This window comes from Hemitrygon akajei, chromosome 15 (genome assembly GCF_048418815.1).
Source record: "Hemitrygon akajei chromosome 15, sHemAka1.3, whole genome shotgun sequence".
Classification (NCBI taxonomy): domain Eukaryota; kingdom Metazoa; phylum Chordata; class Chondrichthyes; order Myliobatiformes; family Dasyatidae; genus Hemitrygon; species Hemitrygon akajei.
Genome location: NC_133138.1, coordinates 39,572,246 through 39,598,877, shown reverse-complemented (window position 1 = coordinate 39,598,877; position 26,632 = coordinate 39,572,246). Strand labels below are relative to the sequence as shown.

Below are 26,632 nucleotides of genomic sequence, written 5' to 3'. Positions count from 1 at the left end.
CTAGTCTGGTTGCTATCCATGGGTTCCTCCTCGAAGTAAACAATTAGGCTTTTTTTTTGTGTAAAGCTCCCGAAAGCCTCAATACTGAATAACAACAAACAGTACGAAGCTTCCAAGCCTTTGAGAAATAGGTGAGCTTGGCTATGCCTGTACCTCATGTTTTACCATCTTGAGCTGAGAAGAAAAAATATATTACAATAACGACAAACTCTAGTTGCACATATAGGGACTTTTATGCAGAATGTTATTTTTCGTGACTACCGTTAACTATATGATTTTCAGAGTCCAACATGCGCCTTTGTTGCCAAGTAGTATTTTTCCTATATGATACTGGACTGCAATTTTTTTCACAACTGCTGCTTCTTCAGAATTTTTTTTGTTTATGTTAGACTGCTTGATGCTGAACACCATCAACATTTTCACACTTCCTTTATCACATGGGAATTTACAGAAATAACTTGTATTGCATAGGGATGCTGGTGCTTTGTGATATTTCAAGTGAGATATATTCGAAAAAGTACGCCCCAGAATATTCAGGAAGAAGATCCTTGTTTTCCAGTGCAGTATATTGAAAAGTATTGTTAGTTTGGGAGAGTGGAATGCCCCAATGTAATGGCTTTCCCTCTTAAAATAAACTCTCGTGCGCAGTTTCTTCCTGTAGTTCACATCACAGTGCAATTGCACACATCTAGCTGTCATGGTCGGATACAATTGACAACAAACGATTAAACTCATTGGATCACAGAAATGCTGATGCGTTAACTCTGAGTGAGTGCGAATGTTGTGATAATTTTCTTGCCAAAATGCCATTCCAATACAGGTGTAATGACTTACAGAGATATCTGCTGAAAATAATACTAAATGGATCATCTTCACAACAACTGCATTTTATTGTTGTACAATATTAAATATTTAGGACGACAATACAGCTTTAAGAACAGCAGTTGTAATTGTCGAGAAGAACTGGTTGTGTCGCTGTCTACCAATGAGAAGCTCCAGTGCACTGATAGATCTATTGCCCCTCCTTCACTCAGAATAAAAGGATGGAGTCGACTGAAAACGCGATCATTACGTCCGTTTCAACTGTGAAGTTAGGATGATGCAGAAAAGTCTCCTGTCTGTATAGATTCGGTCCTTATCTGTATGTGTCTGCATTTTGTCGTTCGGACGGTCGAACCGATTAATCGAGGCCTGTTTATTTTTCAAATTAACTGCATACGGAACAATGGCGTGTGTATGGAGGCTAAACCTCACTCTAATTGCTTCCATTTTTATCGTCTGTGCCCTGGAGAAGATTTCAGGGCAAATTAGTTACCCTATTCAGGAGGAAATGGCAGAGGCATCATTTGTTGGGAATATCGCTGAAGATTTGGGATTGAATGCACAGCAATTAGCAACTCGTAAATTCCGATTGAGCGCTGATGACGGAGGGCGGTATATAAAGGTCAGTTTGGATAATGGGGTTTTGTCTATTCGTGACAGAATCGATCGGGAACGTCTTTGTGGGCAAACAGATAGGTGTACGATGCCCTTTGAAATAATACTGGAAAATCCGTTGGAGGTGATTCACGGGGAGCTGGTGATTCTTGATGCGAATGACAATTCACCCACTTTCCGGGAGAGTAGTATTCCGTTGCAGATATCCGAAGCCATTCCTACTGGAGCACGCTTCCGTCTCGAGAGGGCCGATGACCCCGATATTGGAATAAATACTGTCGTTGACTATGCAATCAGTTCAAGTGAGTACTTTAGTCTAAAATCACGGAGAACCGAGGAAGGTATTGTAATTGCTGAATTGATGTTAGAGAAATCTTTAGACCGGGAACTGCAGTCATCTTTTCAACTGGTGCTTACGGCTATGGACGGTGGGGCTCCTCAGAGAACCGGAACAGCTCACATTGTCATTACTGTAATGGATATAAATGATAATCCACCAGTATTCGAATATGATGTTTACCGGAGTAGCATAAGGGAAAATACACCCCGAGGTACATTAGTGATGATAGTTAAGGCAAACGATTTGGATGAGGGGCTGAATGCAAAGCTGACATATTCCTTCAGTGGATTTACTTCACAGAGTGTGCGCGGTGTTTTTAGTTTGGTTCCAGAAACTGGAGAGATTGTAATTGAAGGGCAACTAGATTTTGAAGAAACAAACAGCTATTCACTCGATATTCAAGCTGTTGATCACGGGTCTCCTGCGAATACAGGACACGCCAATGTCCAGATTAAAATTATTGACGTAAATGACAACGCACCCGAAATAAAAGTGACGTCACTGACGAATCAGATCCCGGAAAATGCCCCACCAGGAACTTTCATAACCTTAATCAATGTTATCGATCGTGATTCTGGAGAGAACGGTCAAGTGCGCTGCGAGATACAAAATAACCTACCTTTTATGTTACAAGCATCATCGAATCATTATAAGTTAGTTACGCGGGAAAGATTGGACCGTGAATCGGTAATTGAGTATGCAATAAATGTTTCAGCCTGGGATTTGGGGTCACCTTCCCAGTCAACAAATACAATCATCCATATTGTAGTTACGGATGTAAACGATAACGCCCCACACTTTTCTGAATTATCCTACAACATATATGTGTCTGAAAATAATGCTCCTGGCGCATCCATATTCACAGTGTCTGCTTCCGATCCTGATCTGGGCCAGAATTCATCTGTTTCGTACTCCATTCTGGACGATCATTTCCAAAATCTGCCAGTATCCACATACCTCAGCGTTAACTCCAGGAACGGCACCATTTACGCCTTGCGCTCTTTTGACTATGAGGAATTCAAAAAAATTCAGATCCTCGTTCAAGCCCGTGACGCTGGGATACCCTCACTGAGCAGCAGCGCTACAGTGCAGGTGATTACTCTGGATCAAAATGACAACGCTCCGGTAATCATTTCACCTTCAGCACAGACTGGTTCAGCATCCGCGCTGATCATTCCTCAGTCAGCGGGTCAGGGGCATTTCGTCACCAAAATTATGGCTACAGATGCAGATTCCGGTCAGAACGCCAGGCTCTTTTACCAAATGGTGAAAGCTGCTGAACCAAACTTGTTTATGATTGGTCAAACGACCGGAGAAATCAGAACAACACGCAAAATCATGGATGGGGATTTTTCCACACAAACGTTGGTCATCATGGTGAAAGACAACGGGCAGCCAAACCTATCCAGCACGGTTACGCTTCACATCACAATTTTGCAGAATAGCACCGAAACTCTCCCCGAAAGCAGTAATTCAGTGAATACTTCCGAATATTTGTCTGATCTAAATCTTTATTTATTGATTATTTTCAGCTGCACTTCCATTGTCTTTCTTCTGATTATCATTCTGTTGATCGGGATCAAGTGTAAACAGGACAGAAATAACCCCCAAGAGTATACTTCGCCCAGTTATTGTTACAAACGTGGAGATATGCAGGACACGTGCAATCGAAGATCTGTAATGGAGGAAACTTTACGCTATCCCGGTACTGATCAGTTAGTCCGTATGCCAGGACTGCCTCAGTACTCAATCTGTCTGTCTCCAGAATCAGCGAAAAGCGACTTCCTTTTCTTGAAGCCATGCGGTCCTCCCAGCTGTCAGGCTCAATCCTAAATTATAGATGGGTAAGACCAACGCATGCCCAGTGTAATGTTATTATTGTTGTTTATATTTTGGGTTGTGGTACAGTGGAGTGAAGTATTTTAGAACATATAGTTTGAATATGATTGCAGATTATAGCATTAATGCTAAGACTTTTGACAGTGTGGAGGATCCAAATCCTTAGGGCACTCGAAACTGCTACACAAGTTCACTCTGTGATTAAGAGGGCATACGGTGCATTGGCCTTCATGAACCGTGGAATTGAATTTAAGAGGCAAGAGGTAATGGTGCAGCTGGTCAATATAGGACCCTGGTCAAACCCCACTTGGAGTACTGTGCTCAATTCTGGTCGCCTCATTACAAGAAGGTCGTGGAAACAATAGAAAGGGTGCAAAGGAGATTTACAAAGATGTTACCTGGATTGGGAAGAATGCCTTTTGAGAATAGGTTGAGTGAACTTCGCCTTTTCTCCCTGAAGCGACGGAGGATGAGAGTTGACCTGATAGAGGTGTACAAGATAATGAAAGGCACTGATCGTATGAATAGACAGAGGCTTTTCCCCGGGCTAGCATGAGAGTGCATAGTTTCTAGCTGCTTGGAAGTAGGTACAGAGGAGTTGTCAGTGGTAAGTTTTATTTTTTAAAACATGAAGTGGTGTGGGCGTGGAATGGGCTACCTGCGACGGCGGTGGTGGTGGAGACGCTAGAGTCTTTTAAGGGATTATTGGTTGGGTTCACGGACCTCAGAAAAATAAAGGGCTATGGGTAAGCCGAGGTAGTTGTAAGGCAGGGACGTGTTCGGCACAGCTTTGTGGGTCGAAGGGCCTATATTGTGCTGGAGGTTTTCTATGTTCCAACATATATCCTTTGTGAAATCATGTTTGCACCCTTGTGAAGAGGGATCTAATTTTTATGGTGGTAAGAAATAAAATATCCAGTCACAACAAGCAAAGGACCTGAGAGTGATATCTGTTAACCATGAAGAGAATATTATTGTCGGTGTTTGAATGGCGCTCACAAATGGGTTGCTGTTGAATATGTTACCTAAAAATGTATGGCCTACCTGATTGGTATGTGTACTTAAGATGACAAAATTCTTTGGTACATTGAAATGAATTCCTGATGAAGTTCTATAAAATCGCAGAATAAAAACGGAAGCAGAATAGAGATGTGGGCTCTCAAATGAAAACAATATACTGCAGCACTCACCATGTCAGTCTGCAATTCTGGTGAAGGCAACAGTGTTCTTCGTTTCATATCCGGACTGTTTGTCAGAACAGGTATAAAGAATAACGACTACCGTGTTGTATTCACAGAAGAGGAGAGTGAGGGATGGGTTGAACAAGGCAGGGCTTCCCCAAATATTTTTTATGCCATAGACCCCTGCCGTTAAGTAAGTGGTCCGTGGACTCCAGGTTGGAAACAACGGAATATCACTGATATGGTCAGTGCGTGGGAGGAATCGGAACAGTTAAATTCATATAGATTTTTTTTCTATTCTGTATAACGTGCTGCTAATAACAACAGGGATTTAGAATATGTCAAACATTCGCGAATCAATCTGTCATTAATCTACTCTGATACCTTCTTCTACAAGAAAGATGAAGAACACTCTTGCTGCTTGTTACTTTAGCGTTCCTTCACGAATTCATATTTGTCCCTTTGTCTCCAGAAGAGATTCCACATCTTTGACATAGACACAAAGAACGGGCACTGCAGACCCTTTTCATCACCTAAGGCTGCAGAGTCCAATGATTTGTTTCTCAGGAAGAATTGATGTGCATACAACTCTTCTAATGTAGTCCAAAAGATAAATCCCTGATTTGGATAAATCCCCGTAGTCAGCTATGCGTTTCTTGGGATACTACGGTAATATTGGGGAGGAGCGGTGTGATGGAATGCAAACGACAGAACGGCCTTTTTCCCTTGTCATTCTTGGCCAAGTGTGAAACACGGGAAAGTGTCTAATGTTATGCCTATATTTAAGAACGGTTACAAATGCAATCCAGGGTTCTTCAGGCCAGCGAGCCCAACATCACTGGTGGCAAAATGATAAGAGGATCCACTGAGGGCTAGAGTCTATCAGGATTTATAATGGGAAGGAATTAAAGTTTGGTGAGTAGGATATCATAGAAACATAGAACACCTACTGCACAATAAAGGCTCTTCGGCCCACAAAGCTGTGCCGAGCATGCCCTTACCTTAGAAATAGGGTTACCCATAGCCCCCTATATTTATAAGATCCATGTACCTATCCAGGAGTCTCTTAAAGGACACTATCGTATCTGCCTCCACCACACTTACTGGCAGCCCATTGCGCGTACTCACCACTCTATGTGTAATAAAGCTTATGACTGACATCCCGTCTGTACCAACCTCCAAGCACCTTAAAACTGTGCCCTCCCGTGTTATTCAATTCAGCCCTGGGAAAAAAAAGCCTCTGACTATCCACACGATCAATGCCTATCATCATCTTGTACACCTCTATCAGGTCATCTCTCATCCTCCACCGCTCCAAGGAAAAAATGGCCGAGTTCACTCAACCTATTCTCATAAGGCATGCTCCCCAATCTAGGCAATATCGTTGTTAATCTCCTGGGCACGTCTTCCATAGTTTCCATATCCTTCCTGTAGTGAGGTGACCAGAACTGAACACAATACTCCCAGTGGGGCCTGACCAATGTAACATTACCTCTCGGCTCTTACACTAAATCCCACAGTTGAAGAAGGCCAATGCACTGTATGCTTTCTTTACAACAGAGTCAACCTGCGCAGCAGCTTTGAGCGTCCTATGGACTCGGAGCCCAAGATCCCTCTGATATTCTGCCTCAGATTTGACCTCCCAAAATGAATCACCTCACAGTTATCTGGGTTGAATTCCCTCTTTTATTTCTCAGCCCAATTTTGAAACCTATCGATGTCCCTCTGTAACCTCTGACAGCCCACCACACTATCCACAACATACCGAACCTTTGCGTCATCAACAATTTACTAACCCATTCCCCCACATCCTCATCCAAGTTATTTATAAAAATCACGAAGGCGTTCCAGAACTGATCCCTGAGACAAACCACTTGTCACCGACCTCCATGCAGAATATGGTCCGTCTGGAACCACTGCCGGCTTCTGTGAGAATGCAGTTCTGAATTTACGAAGCAATTTCCCCTTGGATCCCATGCCTCTTTACTTTCTCAGTAAGCTTTGCATGGAGTAACTTATTAAATACCTTGCTGAAATCCATATACACTTCATCTATTACTCTATCTTCATATTTCATATTGCGTTTATTCACGTCTTCAAAAATCAGTCCATACTAATTTTCATTCCTAAAGCCTTTTTAGACTCGCTAGACTCAATTTTATCGTCTTACCTATGGAAGGGCAAGCGTCCCCGACTGAATAAAACTCATCTTCAAAAATCTAAAAGTGTTGGAGGCATGGCCGTGACCAATTTCCGCCTATACTACAGGGCAGCTAACATTCGTTGTCTCATCTTTTGGTCTCATTTTTATAATCAATCCGACTGCCTAATATGGGTAACAATGGAGTGGAATGTTTCCATCTCCGCACTTCTTGGATCCGCACTCCATTTTCGTACGTCTAAACCAATTGCTAATCCTGTCATCAGGCTCAGCCTGACTGTGTGCCTCAGTTCGGAAAGCACAGTGGTCTCCATGGCTTCTCTCTTTCAAATCCTATTCCACATAATCATCTCATTCAACTTTCTATACATGATTCAGCATTTTAAGACTGGTACAGAAAGGGCATCAAACTCTTTAAAGATCTTTCTTTAGACAACTGTTTTGCATTATTCGAATAACTGTCTGCAAAGTTTAATCTACCCAACAATCACTTCTTTAGATATTTGCAAATTAGACATTTCGCCTTCTGATACCAAACTTTCCTGAGACACCCGTCACAAACGTCATTGATATGTTTCTCTGCAAAGGTCTAATATCTTTTCTCTGCGACAAGCTGGCGGCTCTGAGGCGACTTTCTCTTGACAAAACTAAAACTGCCTGGGAGCAAGATTTAAAATTTTCAATGTCAAATGCGATGAAGTCCTCAAATGAGTTAACTCAACGTCTTTATGTGCCCGCCACTGCCTATTACAGTTCAAGTTCGTACACAGGGCCCATTTGTCTAAAACTAAAGTACCTCGCATTTACCCAGATGGTAATCCCTGTTGCGACAAATGCAAAAGGGGCGAGGTTTCCCTTATCCATATGTACTGGACATGTCCTAGTTTGGAAAAATACTGGAAAAATGTCTTACAAACTCTATCCCAGATACGTAATAACAATTGGGGACCGAACCCTTTGATGGCTCTTTTCAGCACCCCCGGAGAGGGGGACATGCATTTAAGTACGACTAAACGTCGCACACTGTCTTTTGCTTCTCTGTTGACCAGGCGTGCAATTTTGATCAAGTAGAGGGATGCTGCCCCGCCCACCCACGCTCAGTGGCTCAGGGACATCATGTCCAGTATACATTTTGATAAGATCCACTATTGAATCCTCAGTTCGGATAGGAAGTTCCAAAAGATGTGGGGACCCTTTCTTGAAAATTTTCAAAATTCCCAGCCAGACTAAAGGTCCATTCTCTCTCCCTTTCCTCAGTATGTGACTTCTTGACCCCCAGCATTTTCCGGTAAACTCTGCTGACTCAAATTTGTTATCATACAACAACCTATATATTAGAAAAATACACCTTTTCTATACCATTGCTGCTCTGTGGGGACCGAGGTTCTGTTTAACCCTTTTTGACAATGCATTGATGGCTTGGGGTTGGGGACTGAGAAGGGTGGGACAATAATCAAAGCATGTTTGTATTATGGATGCACCTCTTTCATAAATGTGAATTACACATATGCTGCATTTGTAATGCACCACACAATTCTCCTTTATACTATGTTCTCTTTATTTTTTAACAAAACAATAAAAATATTTTTGAAAAAATTTCAAGCAGGCTCGTAAGGAACGAACTGCCTTTGGTAAAGCCAAGTTGACTATTCCGAATCATATTATGCCTCTCCAAATGTTCATAAGTCTTGCCTCTCTGGATCTTTTCCATCAACGTACCAACCACTGAAGAAAACCTCACTGGTCTATAATTTCCTGGGCCATCTCTACTCCCTTTCTTGAATAAGTGAACAACACCTGGAGCCCTCCAATACTCCGGAACTACTCCTGTTCCCATTTATGATGCAAAGATCATTGTCAGAGGTAAAACATCTCCTCCCACGCCTCCTGCAGTAGCCTGTGATACATCTCATCTGGTCCCGGAGACTTAACCAACTTGATGCTTTCAAAAACTTCAGCACATCCTTCTTCTTAATGTCCATATGCTCAATCATTTCAAACAGCTGTAAGTCATCGCTACAATCGCCAAGATCCTTTTCCGTTGTGAATACTGAAACAAAGTATGTATTAAGTATCTCTGCTATCTCTTGGAGGATCTATACACAGTTTTTCACGCTCACACTTGATTGGTTCTATTCTCTCACGTCTCATTTCTTGCGCTTCACATCCTTCTAGAATGCCTTGGAATTTCCTTAATATGGCTCGTCAAGGCTTTCTTCTGGTCTTTTCTGGCTCTCCTAATTTCATTCTTAAGCTCTTTCCTGCCAGCCTTATAATCATCTAGAGCAGGGGTGGGCAAACCTTTTGACTTGTGGGCCACAAGGGTTCTAAAATTTGACAGGGGGGCCGGACCAGGAGCAGATGGACGGAGTGTTTTGGTAATACACCTCAAAAGAGAAAATAAAATATCATGGGATATGTAGAAAACATGTGCTTTAATTTCAATTGAAAATGAACAAATACATTACAACAAAATATCTGTCTTTGAAGTCCCATGGTATTTAGCTATTTATTGAAATGACCTTTAAAACACTGAAAATTAAATGAATAAAATAGAGCTTTTTTAATAGTAACAGTTATTATTTTAAAGCACTGAAAATTCTGTTATCCTTCAAGATATTATCATCATTACTCTCTTCCTGACTGTCTTTATTTCAAAAACGGTAGGAGATGCAGGTGTACTTGTCCTTTTCCTGCTTATTCAATTGTCCCCTGTGCCAAAACTCAACAACGACCAGCACAAGGACAGAACAGTGACAGCGCGCCAGTATGCGGAGCGCGTTATTTGATCTGGAGCGCATTTTTTATTTTGAGAACGTACGTGCACCTGCGCACTACTCATGTCCATCACTTAACAGAAATGACATGTAACATGTAAGGCTTATTGAAAAAAATATTTTCAAATGCATTTTTTACATCTTTACAGAAGGGGTGAGAGGTCAAAGAGTAAAGCGAATGTGGAATAATACGCTGCACCTCAACAAAGTTCAATGTATATAGAGTGCGTCATCTATTGGGAAAACGCCAGAATTGCGGGGAAAAAACGTTAACAAGGTTTATTAATATAATTTCATCAAGTTCTGCGGGCCCGATTAAAAAACTTAACGGGCCGCAGTTTGCCCATGCCTGATCTAGAGCCCTATCATTACCTAGTTTTTTGAAACTTTCGCAAGGTTTTTTCTTAATGACTCGATTTTCAAAAGCCTTTGTACACCACGGTTCCTGTACCCTACCATCCTTTTCCTGTCTCATTGGAACGTACCTATGCAGAACGCCACTTCAATATCCTTGAATATTTGACACATTTCTGCCGACAATTTCCCTTTCAACATCTGTTCCCAATTTATGCTTCCAAGTTCCTGCCTGTTCCCCTTACTAAAATTAAACGCCTTCCTAACTTGTCCGTTCCTATCCCTGACTAACGCTGTGGTGAAGGAGATAGAATTGTGATCACTATCTCCAAAACGCTCTCACACTGAGAGACCTGACGCCTGACCAGTTTCATTTCCCAACTCTAGATCAGGTTCAGCCTCTCCTCTTGTAGGCTTATCTACATATCGTGTCAGGAAACCTTCCTGAACACACCTAACTAATTCCAACCCTTCTAAACCCCTTGCTCTAGGGAGATCCCAATCAATATTTGGGTAATTAAAATCTACCACCACGACACCCTGTCATTATTACACCTTTCTATAATCTGTCTCCCTATCTGCTCCGCGATGTCCCTGTTACCATTGGGTGGTCTATACAAAAACAGTAGATTTCTTGACACCTTCTTGTTTCCTGCTTCCACCCACAGAGAATCAGTAGGCAATGCCTCCATGACTTCCTCGTTTTCTGCAGGTGTGACACTATCTTTGATCAGCAGAGCCATGCCATCACCTTTTTGCCTCCCTCCCTGTCCTTTCTGAAACATCTATAGCCTGGCACTGTACGTAACCATTCCTGACCCTGAACCATCCAAGTCTCTGTAATGCCACATCATAGCTCCGAATAGTGATCCACCCTCTAAGCTCATCCGCTTTGTTCATGATGTTTCTTGCATTAAAATAGACATATCTAAACAATCGGCCTTCTCTATCACCAGCCTATACTCCCTCTCGCACTGTCTCCAGTCTTTCTCTGTTTGTTTGCCAACAGCCCCGCCTCCGTCGCTTTAGTCCGTTTCCCACCCCCAGGAATTCTTCTGCTTCTGCTTGGTACTGCGCAAGCACTGCCAGACGGCTGTTACAACGCGCTGTCGGTGTGAACGGCGTGAGATTTCAATTGCAAAGTGAGCTTTTATTTACTAGGCCCCTTAAAATTATTTGACTGAGTATATCTGTAAAAATATTAATGTCAGAAATACTGCGCAGCTCTGGCGGAAGAAGATTCCACTTTTGTTGATCTTGGGTAGAGGAAGAACAGGTAGCAAATCTTGTTGAATGAAGGGGTTTCTAGTATTTAAGGTCCAGTTTGCTGTCGAGTTGAACAGACCCTGTGACGAATTTGGATGTTTGGTGGAGTGATGCTGTCAACTTCTTTGAAAATGGAGATTAACCGTAGTCGGTTTTCAAGTGGTTCCCACTGAAGTTTGGAGAGCAGTTGGTGACACTAAATTTCCGGCTATAATCGTTTTACACAAAGCGAGCAGTACGTCGTTGGACTTTTTTCGATGTACATCATATTGCTAGCTTGATGGCGATCCCATATGGCCGTGCAATACTCATGCTTTGGACGGACGAGTCTCTTGTATGCCATGACTTTGACGTATTTACTATATGAGTGCTAATTTACTGTAATTTAAACTCTCCCCAATAGCCTTAGCAAACCTCCCATGCCTGGAATTAGACCCCCTCGAATTCAAGTGCAACCCGTCCTTTTTGTACAGGTCATACCTGCCGCAAAAGAGGACCCAATAATCCAGAAATCTGAATACCTGCCCCCTACTCCAATCCCTCAGCCACGCATTCATCTTCCAACTGCTCCTATTCCTATACTTACGGTTGCGTCGCACAGGCAGCAATTCCGAGATTACTACATTTGAAGTCCTGCTTCTCAACTTCCTCTCTAGCTCCCTGTAGTCTGTTTTCAGAGCCTCCTCCCTTTTCCTACTTATGTCGTTGGTATCATACGCACCAGGACCTCTGATGTTCACCTTTCCACTTCAGGATATTGTAAACGCGATCAGAAACATCCTGGACCTTAGCTCGTGGGAGGCAAACTATCATCCTGGTTACTTTACTGCGTCCACAGAGTCGCCTTTCTGACCTCCTAATTGTTGATTCTCCTTGGTAGGCTGCCACCCGCCCCCCAAGTGTACTGAAACAAGAGTACATTGTTAAGGGGGACAGCCACTGTGTTACTCTCTGGTATCTGCATCCTGACCTTCCCTCTTCTGACTGTTACCTACTTAACCGTCTCCGGAGACCCTGTGTGACTTGACTATTGCTTCTCTCTGTCACCTCCTAACTTTCCGTGACATGTCGAAAGTCCTGGAGCTGCAGCTCCACCTCCCTGACACGGTGCCAAAGAAGCTACAATTCGATGCACCTGGCGCCGATGAGGCCTTACGGGAGGTTGGGATTCTGTCGAACTTCACACATCTGACACCCAGTACAGAGCACACGCCTGACAGACATTCTTCCTGTTTCTATTCTTCATAGGTAACCTACCTGACCTCGACCCGCTATCACCGAAGCCCTGTTGAAACAAACAGGGGGTCTCCCTCTGTCTCCCTCTACTCCTTTACCCGCTCTGTAAAGACGTCTCCTTTCAAACTTCGCGCCGGTCTAATGCGCTGTCGTCCACGCGCTTGCGCAGTCCTCCTTTGATGAACGCCCTGAAGAAAAATCCGTCTCTTCGCTCCTTATGCAAAGATAAGGACAAAAAATTGCTCATAATGGAGAGAAATAGCGTAAGATGCAGAATGTTTGTTGCAGAATGTATAGTGGCGAAAATTTGAAATGAAGGAGAATGCTGAACTTTCTTTGGAAAGGAATGGATGGCTTTCTGACAAAGTATGTGTCGGATACGAAGATAGGTGGAGGAAGGAGTAGTTTTGGCAAAATTTGCAGAAGCAATAAGGCAGAGAATGGGAATGCGAAAATAATTGGCAGATGAAATATAGTGCAGGAAAGTGCATGGTAATCGATTTTAACCGAAGGAGTGAAGGCGTTAAGACTATTAAGATCGTCAGGCCATAAGATATAGGTGCAGAATTAAACCATCTGGTCCATCGAGTCCGTTCCGTCATTCCATCATGGCTGATGCAATGATCCTTCCAGCCCCATTATCCTGCCTTCTCCCCATATCCTTTCATGCCCTGACCAAAAAAGAATCTATTAGCCTCTACCGTAAACATACAGAAAGTTTTGATAACCACAGCTGCATGTGGCCTAAAATTTCACATATTTAGCACTCTCTGACTAATTATATTCCTCCATCTTTGTTCTAAAAGGTTTCCCCTCTAATCTGAGGCTCTGCCCTCTGATCCTAGACTTCTGATCAGAGGAATCAGCCTCTCCACATTCACTCTATCAAGGTTTTTCACTATTCGATACGTTTTAATATGGCCACCTCTCATTCTTCTGAATTTCAATGAATACACGCCCAGAGCCATTAACTGCTCTTCATATTACAAGCCATCCTGGAATAACTTTCGTGAGTCCCCTTTGAAACATCTCCAGTTTCAGCACATCTTCTCTAAGATAAGGGGCCCAAACCTGCTCAGAATACTCCGAGTGAAGCCTCAGCAGAGCTTTATAAAGTTTCAGAATGACATCCTTGCTTTTATATTGCTATTGCAGTGCTCTTAAAATGAATGCTACCTTTGCATTTCCCTTTCCCACTCAGTCTCAGCCTGCAAATTACTCATTAGGAAATCCTGAACAAGGACCCTTAAGTCCCTCTGCACCCCCGTTTTTTAGTATTTTCTCTGCATTTAGAAAATAGCCCTTTCAGTTCTTTCACCAAAGCGAATGACCATACACTTCCCGGCTTTGCATTCCACCTGGCACTGATTGCCCATTCTCCTTATCTGTGTAAGTCTCTCTGAGCCTCCCTACATGCCCCTCCACCTATCTTCATATCGGCAGAAAACCTTGCAACAAAGCCATCAACTCCATTATCAAAATCATTAACATATAACTTAATAAGAATCGGTCCCAACACAGAATCCTATGGAACACCAATAGTCATCGGCAGCCTGTCAGAAAAGGCTCCCTTTATTCCCACTCTTTGCCTTCTGCCAATTAGCCACTTTTTTATCCATCGTTCCCTTGAGGAAACATGCTGTCTACGACCTGTATTATTTTATGCCTTAGTACACTAAGATCTCATCCTTAAAAATGACCCCAACATCTTTCCGACCACTGAGGTCAGAGTAACTGACCAATAGCTTCCTTTGTTCTGCCTCTTTTATCTTGAAGACCCTTGCACTTTTCGAGTTTTCCAGAACAGTTCCAGAATCTTGTGATTCTTGGAAGATCATTTTTCATGCTTCCACGAACTCTTCAGCCACTTCTTTCAAAACTGTGGGATGTACACCATCTAGTGCAGGTGATGTATCAACCTTCAGTCCTTCAGTTTCCCAAGAACCTTCTTTCTCGTTGTGGGATCTTCACACAACGCATGAGTCCTGACACCGAGAACTTCCACCATACTGCTAGTATCTTTCCCAGTAAAGACTGATGCAAAATACTAATTCATTTCGTCCGCTATCTCGTTGTACCCGATTACTATCTCTCTAGTATCGGTTTCCAGCAATCTAATATTCACATTCACCTCTCGTTTACACTTTACGTTCCTGAAGTAACTTAAGTTTTTTTCCCTCTAATATTATAGGCTAAATCACTTCGTATTCCATCTTCACCTACTTAATGACGTTTTAAGATTCCTTCTGCTGGTTTTTAAAATCTCCCATTCCTCAAACTTTCTAATGATTTTTGCTCAATTAAATGCCCTCTCTGGACTTTATATTGGCTTTAATTTCTCTTGTTATTCACGGTTGTGTCATCTTTCCATTAGAACACTTCTTCCTCTTTAAGATGTACATATCCTGTGCCTTCTGAATTCTTTCCAGAACTTCCAGACAGTGTTGTTCAGACGTCATCCCTGACAGTGCTTATTTCCAATCACTTCTGGCCAACTCCTCTCTCATGCCTCTGTAATTCCTTTTTCTCCACTGCAATACTAATACATCTGACTTTCGCTTCTCCTTCAGAAATTTCAGGGTGAATTCGATCTTATTATGATCGTTTTCCCCTTAAAGATCTTTTATCTTATACTCTATTGTCAATTCTGTTTTATTACAGAACACCCAATCCAGAACAGCTGTTCCTCTGGTGGGCACAACCACCAGCTACTCTAAAAAAGCCATCTCCTAAACACTCTAGAAATCACACCTTCAGTAATCGAGCTGCAGCATGAGTTTCCTAATCTATCTGCATATTGAACTCCACTATAACTATTGTATCATTGACCTTTTGTTATGCTTTTTCCATCATCCTTCGTAATTGGTAGGTCACATCCTTACTATTGTTTTGGGGTATGGATACAACTCCCATCGGGATCCTTTTACTCTTACAGTTCCCTAGCTCTATCCACAATAATTCAGCACGTTCCGACCCCATGTCGACTCTTACTAATGATTTCATTTCATTTTTTAGCAAAGGTAACACGTCGTCCCCTCTGTCTTTCGGCCTATCCTTCTGATTCAATGCTCATCCTGTGACGTTACACCCCATCAATAATCTTTGCGCCTTGATTTATTAATACCTAGAAATCATACGTGCTAATCTGCAACTGTGCTGCGAGTTCATCTACGTTTTTCAGTAAACTGCTCGCATTCAGATACAACACCTTCAATGCTGTATTCAGGCTTCTCAATTTGGTCTGCCTTTTACGTTGCAACTCATCCTGTTAACTGTAATTCTTCCTTTTCAACAGCCTCTCCTCACTACACATTGTCTCTGTCTGTAAAGCAGCCACATCGTCTTCTGCACTATTTCCCGCCTTTCCTGCATTGAAATATCGGCATCTCAGGACACTACTCGCACAATGCTGAACCTTCTGATTCCTAATTTTGTCTGAGGTCTTACCAACATCTGCTTCCACAACATGTTCACTAACTGTTTTGGCACTGCTTCCCACCAAGCAGCATTAACAAACCATACTGCTTGCATATTATTCTCCCTCCAGTTCAGGTGCTGAACATCCTTCTGTACAGGTCCCACCTTAACTGGAAAAAACCCAATGATCCAAAAATATTTTGCACTCCTACCACCCCCCCCCCCCCAAGTAGTAAACCGTATAATCTTCCTAGTTCGGCCTCACTAACACATGGCGCGGTTAACTGCCCTGAGATCACAACCCTGGAGTACCTGCCTTTTGACTTAGCACCTAGCTTCCTGAACTCCCTCTGCAGAACCACGTCATTCGTCCTACCCATGTTATTGGTACATAAATGGACCAGGACTTCGGGTTGTTTTCCTTCCCACTTATGGTTAATAAGGAATAAATCCGATTATCCCGGACCCTCACATGCGATAATGTCGTTCTTGCCCACAGGACCTCCTGTTCGTTCCCATTACTAACCAATATCCTATCATCACAACTTGCCTCTTCTCCTTCCTTCCCTTCTGAGACACAGAGGCCGGCTCTGTGCCAGAGACCAGACGACTGTCACTTTCCTTTGTTAGATTATCTGTCAGCCAGATTCCCAAATGGTATATTTGTTGTTGATGGGGATGGTCACAGGGGCACTCTGCATTGGTTCCTTAACCCTTCTCCCCCCCGCCCTTTTTTTCCAAACATGGCGTACATTTAGAAATCAGAGTTGCAAAAGGGGCTTGGGAGTCACAGGATTCACTAAAGGATAACTTTCCGGTTGAATCCGTGGTAAGAAAGACAAATGCAGTGTTACTCTTCCCTTTGAGAGGACTAGTATATAAAAACAAGGATGCAGTGCTAAGGCTTTGTGGATACTTAAGGCTTTAAGTGGAGGCTTTAAGACTCAATGCTAAGGGAGACGGAAGCGGAGCTCAGATGGCGCTAAACGGCGACTCCTTTGCTTGCATCTTCGGAAACAGTTCTATTTCCATCATTAATATCTTTATCTTTCACTTTCAGTGATGTTTTGAGGACACTGACCTGGAGTTACACGCAGACTTCGGTTCTTTGCGGGAGTGGGACCCGTTCTCGGGGTTTCGCGACTGGCCATTTTTCGGCACGCCAAGGGTTCCAACTTGTATTTGGAAGCCTAAGATCTCGGGGCTCTGGAGCCGGGCGAATCGATGGCTTGTGTCACGGCAGCAGACGCATGTGTCGTTGGGGGAGTCGAAGAATCTACTGCTGTGGGCCCGAAGACCAGAGATCTTTGCGATCTTCAGGAAAAGCTCGAATCACAGAGCTCGAAAAAAGCGACGTAACAGAGTTTTAACATCATAAACCAGCGAGTTGTTGTTCTGTCTCCCCGCTGGATGCGAAAATGGAGACACCTCCCTCTTTCTGCTTAGGGAGAGAGAGACCCTGTGGTATGTCGAATGCCGGATGAAAGGCGAAGTCTTTGTGGTAACTGCGGGTCTGAGTCTTTCCTATTGCCTTGCTCACGCTTGAGTGTTTGAGTGGCGGTGCTGATGCTTGCTTTTCTGCCGGTTGGGGGAGAGGGGATCTATGCTCGCTGCCACTTTCGCACGGGAGGGCGGAGCTGGGGAGAATTTGCAGTTCTCGCGTTTAACTGTCGTTCATTCTTTGGGCCACCTCCCTGTTTTCGTGGATGTTTGCGAAGAAAAAGCATTTTAGGATGTATGTTTTATACATTTTTTTCTGACATTAAATTGGACCTTTGAACCTTTGAACCTTTATAAGGTATTGTTCATATCGCACAGGAGAACTGTGAGCAGATTTGCTTCTCTTTTGTTCAAAGGCTTCATAACTGCAATTTGCAAAGAACAGACAGAATTATGTAGTGATCCACGGATATTTTCTCTTTAAAACATCACTATAGTACTCAAAAAAATCCTGTGTTACCAAAATGGCCGTGTAGAAGTATCTTTCGTAGTAAACTTCATTCGGAGTATCTCTACTGGTAGTGTCTATGTAGACTTTATCAACAAGTTGAATCTTTGGAACATAAATATCTGATTGACACATGTTCTTAGAATTCCGAAACAAGGTGGGACGAAGTTAAATTTTATTCGCCATTATACTGGGCCTCTGATCGAAGAAAAAAATGTGTTGGCATTGGAGAAGGTCCAGAGGAAGTGAATGAACATGATTCTGGAATTGAAAGGTTTCACAGATGAGTAGCGTTTGGTGGCTCTGTGCCTCCAGTCACTGGAATTCAGAAGAAAGATGTGAGATGAAGGTGGGGGAGGAGTATTCCTCATTGAAATCTTTCAAATATTGAAAGGCCTAGAATGCGGAGAATATGATTCCTATAATGGGGATTCTAGGAGCAGGTGCAACAGCCTGAAAATAGATGAGGAAATATTCAGATCGACGATGTCAACAGACTTGGTTTTTGTATAGTATGCTAAAGAGTGAAAGAAAATTGTAGTATTCTGTATTATTCCTGTTATCTTAAAGAATTGAAGAAGACAAGAGAATCAATCAGTCTATATTTGGGGTATGATAATCTTCTCAATAAGTTTTTAATCAAAGAGTACTTATATTTGGTCTTTCGTAAAGTCCCAGCGTACACAATTTCGTTCAGAGTTTTCTCCAGACCATTTAAAATGCTTATAAATTTAGCATCTGGTTTTATTACACTGAACTAAACATTTATTCAACCATAAATTTAGAATATAAGAGCAGGGATTTGATGTTGAGGCTCTATAAGGCACTCGTGGGACCACACGTGGAGTATTATGTGAAGCTTTAGGCGCTTTATTTTAGAGAGGGTTCAGAGAAGCTTCGCGAAAATAATTCCTAGAATGAAAGGGTTACCGTATGAAGAACGTCTAGTGGCTCTTAGACTGCATTCCCTGGAGTTCAGGAGAATAGGGTGTATCTAATCGAAACATTTTGAATGTTAAAAGGCCTGAACAGATTTTTTATCACAAAGTTATTTCCCATGGTAAAGGAGTCCAGAACAAGAGGGCACGACTTCAGGAATGATGGACGTCCATTTAGAACAGACAGGCGGAGAAATTACTTCAGTCAGAGGGTGGTGAATCTGTGTATTTGTTGCCACAAGCGGTTCTGGAGGGCAAGTCATTGGGTGCATTTAAGACAGAGATAGATAGGTTCTTGATTACCCAGGGCATCAAAGGGTATGGGGAGAAGGCTGGGGAGTGGGGATGACTGGAAGAATTGGATTAGCCAATGCTTGAATGGCAGAGCAGTCTCGATGGGCCGAATATCCTACTTCTGCTCCTATATTTTTGGTCTTATGGTCGTATGGTCAAAACTTATTTCCTTTTCCCTAAAACCACCATGTTCATGGTTGTCATCCCTCAACAACCCTTATTTAAACACTTTATGAAAACACGAAATTTATTCTAAATTTGGTGATATCAATATCATCAATTTCTCGATTTCCCACTTGCAGATTCGAAAATTTACAAAGAAATTGTTAAGAATATCTATTTGAATATTATTGAGGTTACTGTTACTTCAGAAAATATTTATTTATTAGAATTAATAATAAATCCCAGCTGCTAACAAACGGATATGTATATAGATCACATTAGGTGATTACCCTTAGCGGGTTCCAAAATAGTGTCCTTATATGCAAATCGTTTTGATTTTTAATAGATTGAACCATATTATTGACCCAAAAGAGTAGAACAGCCCCAGTGCAATGGCCTTTCAGATTTAAAATCTCTCCCGCATACAGTGTTCGTGCTATTTATATCACAGAACAAATGCACAAAGCTAACTGCCATGGCGGATACGAGGGTCAACCAAGCTTTTAATTTCATTGAGTCACAGAAATGTTCAAGGAACTTATCTGCTCCAGATTACATTCTGACTGAATTTGTAGGTCGTACTAAATGTAAGGTTAAATGCCATCTAAAAGCAGTTTTATGCTTTACGATGCTAAATACCGAAAATAAAATTTAATTTGAAACGCAATCAACAACTACATTTTATGGTTGCACACCATTAAATAGCTAGGGTAACAGTACAGCTTTAAGAGCATAGTTTGTAATTGTCGAAAAGAACTGGTTGTGTCGCTGTCTACCAATGAGAAACACAATTCCACTGATGGATACATTGTCCCTCCCACATCCAGAATAAAAGGACAGGGTCGACGAAAGAGACAGCCATTGGGTGCGTTTAGATTATGGCGTTAAGCTGAGGCGGAAAAATCTTCGGTCTCTTTATATCAGTTGTTTATCTGTTTGCGTTTATATTTTGTGTTCAGGACAGTGCGTCACGAATTAATCGAGAAGAAGCCTGGATTTCTAAATTAACTGAATGCGGATTAATGGAGTGGTTAACATCGAGGTTAAGCTACACTGTAGTTTTGTTCATCTTTATCGTGTGTACCCCGGCTCGAATTTTAGGACAACTGAGTTATTCTATTCCTGAGGAAATGGGCGAAGGGACAATCATTGGGAATATCGCTCAAGATTTGGGATTGAATGCACTGCAATTGTCAGCTCGTAAATTTCGGCTCAGCTCCGCTGACGGAGAACGGTACATGCAGGTTAGTTCAGATAATGGGCTTCTATCTATTTGTGAAAAAATCGATAGGGAACGTATTTGTGGACAAGCAAATATGTGTACGATACCTTTGGAAATAATACTGGAAAATCCGTTTGAGGTGTATCGTGGGAAAGTGGAGATTCTTGATATAAATGACAACTTCCCTATATTCCGGGACAAAAACATTGCCTTGCAAATTTCTGAAGCTATCGCGCCTGGCGTAAGTTTTCGACTTAAGAGCGCGGACGATGCTGATACTGGAATGAATACTATCACGAATTACACAATCAGTTCGAGTGAGTACTTCAGTTTGAAAACACGGAGAACCGAGGAGGATTTTATAATTGCTGAGTTGCTGTTAGAGAAACCTTTGGATCGAGAGCTACAATCATCCTTTCAACTGGTGCTTACTGCTGTGGATGGTGGGAATCCTCAGAGTACCGGAACAGCTCAGATTCTCATTACTGTACTGGACATTAATGACAATCCACCTGTATTCGAGCATGATGTGTACAGGGGAAGCATTATTGAAAACGCACCACAAGGTGAGGTAGTGATACAAGTTAAGGCAAATGATTTGGACGAAGGGCTGAATGCAGAGGTAACATATTCTTTCAGTGATGTTACTTCCTTGCGAAAAATGCGGGAATTGTTCAGCTTGGACGGAAATACCGGAGAGATTCGAGTGGAAGGGCTGCTTGATTATGAAGAAACAAAGAGCTATTCAATTGATATTCAAGCTATTGATCACGGTTCACCTGCGATTACGGGGCACTCGAAAGTACTGATCAAGGTCATTGACGTGAATGACAACGTACCCGAAATAAAAATGACGTCAGCCTCCAACCAAGTCCCAGAAAATGCCTCACCGGGTACATTAATCACCTTGATCGATATTATCGATCGTGATTCTGGGGAGAACGGTCAAGTGCGCTGCGAGGTATCTCAGAAAGTCCCCTTTCTACTGCAAACATCATCTAATCATTATAAATTAATTGTACATGAACCTTTGGACCGTGAAACGGTGTCGGAGTACAACATATTCGTTTCAGCTTGGGATTTGGGGTCACCCTCACTTTCAACAAATAAAACCATCCATATTGTCATTACTGATATCAATGATAACGCCCCACACTTTGCTGAACTACCCTACAACGTATACGTGACTGAAAATTGTTCGCCTGGCGCTTCCGTTTTCACAGTAACGGCGTCAGATCCCGATCTAGAACAGAATTCCTATGTTTCTTATTCCATTCTGGACAATTACATTCAAAACTTGCCATTGTCTACGTACCTAAGCATTAACTCAATGAACGGCACTATTTACGCACTGCGCTCTTTTGATTATGAGGAACTCAAAAGTTTTCAGTTCCATGTTCAAGCTCGTGACGCTGGAGTGCCACCGCTGAGCAGCAGCGCTACAGTGAATGTGATCATACTGGATCAAAATGACAACGCACCAGTGATTGTTTCACCTTGCGAGCATGGTGGAGCATCGGCCGTGGAAACCCTGCCCCAGTCAGCGGCTCAGGGGTACTTGGTCACCACGATATTGGCCACTGATGCAGATTCTGGTCAGAACGGGAGGCTATTTTACCAAATGGTGAAAGTTACTGATAACAGTTTGTTTGCAATTGGTCAAATGTCTGGTGAAATCAGAACAGCGCGCCAAATATTGCAGCAGGATCCAACGACACAAACTTTGGTAATCTTGGTGAAAGACAACGGGAAGCCAAACCTATCTAGCACAGTTACCCTTCACATCACTATTTTGCAGAATAGCACCGAATCTCTCACCGAAAGCAGTAATTTATTGAAGAAGCCTGAACATATATCTGATCTAAATTATTATTTATTGGTTATTTTCAGTTGCACCTCCATTGTCTTTCTTCTGATTATAATTCTGTTGATCGGAATCAAATGTAAACAGGACAGAAAAATGAACCAAGAGTATACATCACACAGTTATTGTTACAGACTTACAGATATGCAGGACACGTTTAATCGTAAAAGTGCAATGGAGGAAACTTTACGCTATCCTGATACGGACCAGGTGGTCCGCGTGCCAGGGCTAACACAGTACTCGGTTTGTCTGTCTCCAGAATCAGCGAACAGCGACTTCCTATTTTTGAAGCCATGCGGCCCTCCCACCTCTCAGACCCAATACTAGATTACAGTCATCATTAACATCAACATATACCCATCTTATGTACGCGTCTTTGTTTATAATCCGTGATATGGTTTATTGAGGTAATGTCTTTCAGAGCCTATTCTCTTTGCGCCACTTCTTTTTTTTTTCTCCTTCTGTTGACCAGGAATATGGCTGGTATAATGGTTAGATAAAATTTACATCAACCGAAATCTAACCACCTGAGAGTGGCATCTACAAATCTGAAGGGAATATCACTAACTGTCGCTGAACGGCGTTTCAAATGGGTTGCTATTGAATTTGTATCATAGCTCTGAGATTCACATGCCACTTGAAATGGTGATATCTGAAAATAAAAATGATGATATATCTGCTGGCATAGTGAAATTCACTCTGGATGAAATACTTCAACTGGCTGAATAAAAAGAAGCAAATATGCAGATGTTTTCATTTGAGATTCCACAATACACTGCAGACACTCAGCTGTTAGTTTGGATCTGTGGGCAAAGCAGCAATTCTCTTCGCTTCACATCTGGACTATTTGTCGGAACAGGTAAAAATAATAAAGAGTTTAGCGTTGAGATGACAGACCTGGCGATTGTGGGATGCATGCAACATAGGGAGATTACTGAGATGTCAGTCCATAGGGGAGGCCGAAACAGTTTATGTGAAATAGAATTTTTTCGGGGGTTCTGTAGACTGTACTATTAATAACAGAGATTGAGGGTGCACCAAGCAGTCGGGAAAAATCTGTTTTCCATTTACTCTAGTCGTTTCTCCTCTAAGAACGAAAAAAACAGTCTCGCTGCTTATTACTTCCCACTCCACCAGATCTCAAAGTGCACACAACTTACACCATGGCAACTAGATTTCGTTCCTCTCTCTTTTTTTTTGGTCTTTCAAAGCAACGTTGCTACCCCTTTTCTTATTTGTATTTCTGCGTCCGGCAGCCACTCCACATCTTGACACGATAGAAAGAAAGACTGGAGATGCGAAGCATTCCCTTTTAACCTCCTCCTTTGTAACTGTTCGAATCAAAACCCAATGCTTCTCAGGAAGAATTGATTTGAATGCAACACTTCTTATCTAATCCTAAAGCATATTGAATTTGATAAACTGCCGTATCTTGATCCGGTGTTTTCCGACATATTCCGGGAGGCTAGGGGGGATTTTCCAGAGCTTGAATCAGATACCTCTATCTCATTTTTTTTTTGTCAATTGTGAGGTACTGGTAGATATCTGCGTATATTTAAAACGGGCTTCAAGAGTAAGCCAGGGGTCTGCAAGCACGTGAACATAATAGTACTAGTGGAAAAAATACCAGAAGGGTTTCTGAGGGCCAGGATCTGGCAGCAGTTGTATTGTGAAAGATGTAAGGAACAGATAGCATTGTTGTAAGAGTGCAATGTCGTGTCCGACTGTGCGTTTTGAACAGGCAATGAGGAGGACAGTGAAGTCAAGGCAGTAGCAATTATCCGCATGAATTTCAGAAGACCCTTAGCAGGCATCTGCGTGAGTTTCTGGACTGATAGGTTAAATCACTCCGAATCCAAGGCGAGCTAGTAAGCTGGATCCAAATTAAACAATTAGAAGGAGACAAAGGTTGGTAGTGCAAGATTGTTATTCATATTGCAGGCCTGTGGCCAAAGGTGTGTCAAATATATCAGTGGTGAATTAATTTTTATTTGCTATTTATATTATCTATTTCCATGAAAATATTATTTACACAGTACGTTTGTGGAGAACAGCATCAAAGGCAATGCAGTGCACAGTGAATAATATAACTTCAGCTCAGTGCAGCATTTTCTGGACATTGGCCATGTCCAATCAATAATCTAATAATCTGTGCCTTAAATAAACCCTACGACCTGGCCTCCACAGCTGCATGTGGCAAGAAATTCAACAAATGCACGACCCTTTGTACAAGGAACTTTCTCCCTAACTCTGTTTCGCAATGGTGCCCCTCTATCCGAGGTTGTGCCCTTTTGTCCTAGACTGATCCGCCATGGGAAACAACATTTCCACGTCTACTCTGTCTAGGACTTTCAGCATTCGAAAGGTTCCAATGAGATCCCCCCCCCCCCCCCCCGCATGACACCATTAAAGGTTTCTTGTATGATAACACCTACGTTCCTGGAATCATCCTTGTGAACCTCCTCTGAACCCTCTCCAATTCCAGCACATGCTTTCGAGGATGAGGGGCCCAAAAATGTTCACAATACTCAAGGTGATGACTCACCATTATCTTATAAATCCTTATCATCACATCCTTGTTGTATTTTGGACCACTTGCTAACATGGCATTTGCCTTCTTCACCACCGACTCAAACTTCAATTTAACCTTCAGGGTGTTCTGCATTAGGACTCACTCTCAAGCCCCTCTGCACCTCAGATTCGTGGATTTTCTCCCCGTTTGGAAAATAGTCTGCACATTTATTTCTTCTACCAAAGTGCATGACCATGCATTTTTCAACATTGTATTTCATTTGCCACTTTCATTTGCCAATATCCTAATCTGTCCAAATCCTTCTGCATCCTCCCTGTTTCCTCAGCACTACCTACCCCTTTACCTATCTTCCGATCATCTGCAAACGTGGCAGCAAATCTATCTATTCCATCATCCAAATCATTTATATACAGCATAAAAAGAAATGGTCCCAACATTGAACCCTGCAGAACACCACTAGTCACTGGCAGCCAACCAGTAAAGGATTTTTTATCCCCACTTGATACCTCCTACCAATCAGCCAATGCTGTCACAATATTAGTACCTTTCCCGTAATACTATGTGCTCTTAACCTGATAAGCAACCTCATGTGTGGCACCTTGCCAAAGATTTGCTGTAAGTCCAAATATACAACATCCACTGCATCCCCTTTATCTATCCTACTTGTAATCTCCTCAAAGAATTCCAACAGGTTCGTCAAGCAAGATTTTCCCTGACGGAAACCATGCTGACTTTGTACTATCTTGTCCTGTGTCACCAAGTACTCCATCAGTCAGCATTAACAGTTGATTCTAACATATACCAGCCACTGAGGTCAGTCTAACTGGTCTACAATTTCCTTTCTGCTGCCTTCCTACTTTCATAAAGAGTAGTGTGACATTTGCAATTTTCCAGTCCAATGAATTCTGAAAGAACATTTCTAATGCCACCACAATCTCAAACACTACTACTATCAGAACCATAGGATGCAGTTTACCTGGTCCGGGTGACTTACGTACCTTTAGGTATTTCAGCTTTTTCAGCATATTGTCTCTTGTAATAGTAACTGCACCCACTTCCCTTCCTTCACACATTACAACATTAGGCATCGTGTTACTGACCTCCACAGTGAAGACTGATGCAAAATACTCATCTAGTTCATCAGCCAGATCCTTTTCCCCTGTTATTATTTCTCCTGTCCAAGTTTCTAGCGGTCCTATATCCACTCTCATTTCCCTTTTTGTTTTTAACATACGTGAAAAAACCTTTACTATCCACTTTGATATTATTTGCTGGCTTGATTTCATATTTCAGCTTTCCCCTTCTAATGATTTTCAGTTGCTCTGTATGTTTTTAAAACTCTCCAAACATCTATCTACCCACTAATTTTTGTGTTGTATGCCCTTTGTTCTGTTTTTATAATGGCGTTGACGTCTCTTGTAAGCCATGGTTGTACCATTTTACCATTTGTGTATTTCATCGTTTTTGGAATGCATATGTCCTGCACCTTTCACATCTTCCCCAGAAACGCACGCATTGCTGCTCCACTGACATCTCTGTCAGCAGCTCCTATCAATAAACTTTGGCAAACTCCTCTCTTATTCCAATGACATACTGCTGCATCAAACTTTACTTGCTCCCTATCAAATTTCAAGTTGAACTCAATCATATTGTGATCACTGTT

The 26,632-nt window shown here is 42.2% G+C and overlaps 2 protein-coding genes across 2 annotated transcripts in view; both read left to right on the top strand.

Annotated features, from left to right (window-relative positions):
• The window catches only part of LOC140739556 (uncharacterized), a 76,614-nt gene extending 58,921 nt beyond the window's left edge, over positions 1–17,693 (top strand). Inside the window, exons 7-8 of the mRNA XM_073067952.1 lie at positions 1,127–3,621; positions 17,069–17,693. Of these exons, the coding sequence (XP_072924053.1) occupies positions 1,127–3,610 (2,484 nt within the window). The 3' untranslated portion in view covers positions 3,611–3,621; positions 17,069–17,693. The remainder of the gene's footprint in view (positions 1–1,126; positions 3,622–17,068) is intronic.
• A 2,567-nt stretch (positions 17,694–20,260) lies between these two features.
• On the top strand, positions 20,261–23,162 carry LOC140739261 (protocadherin alpha-C2-like). Its single transcript, XM_073067404.1, has one exon. The coding sequence runs from the start codon at positions 20,373–20,375 to the stop codon at positions 22,761–22,763; it is 2,391 nt and encodes a 796-aa protein (XP_072923505.1). The 5' UTR covers positions 20,261–20,372; the 3' UTR covers positions 22,764–23,162.
• Positions 23,163–26,632: the final 3,470 nt, after the last annotated feature.

What these genes read in the sequence shown, in the direction of transcription:
- LOC140739261 (XM_073067404.1), top strand. Translation starts at nt 20,373, where the DNA reads ATGGAGTGGTTAACATCGAGGTTAAGCTACACTGTAGTTTTGTTCATC.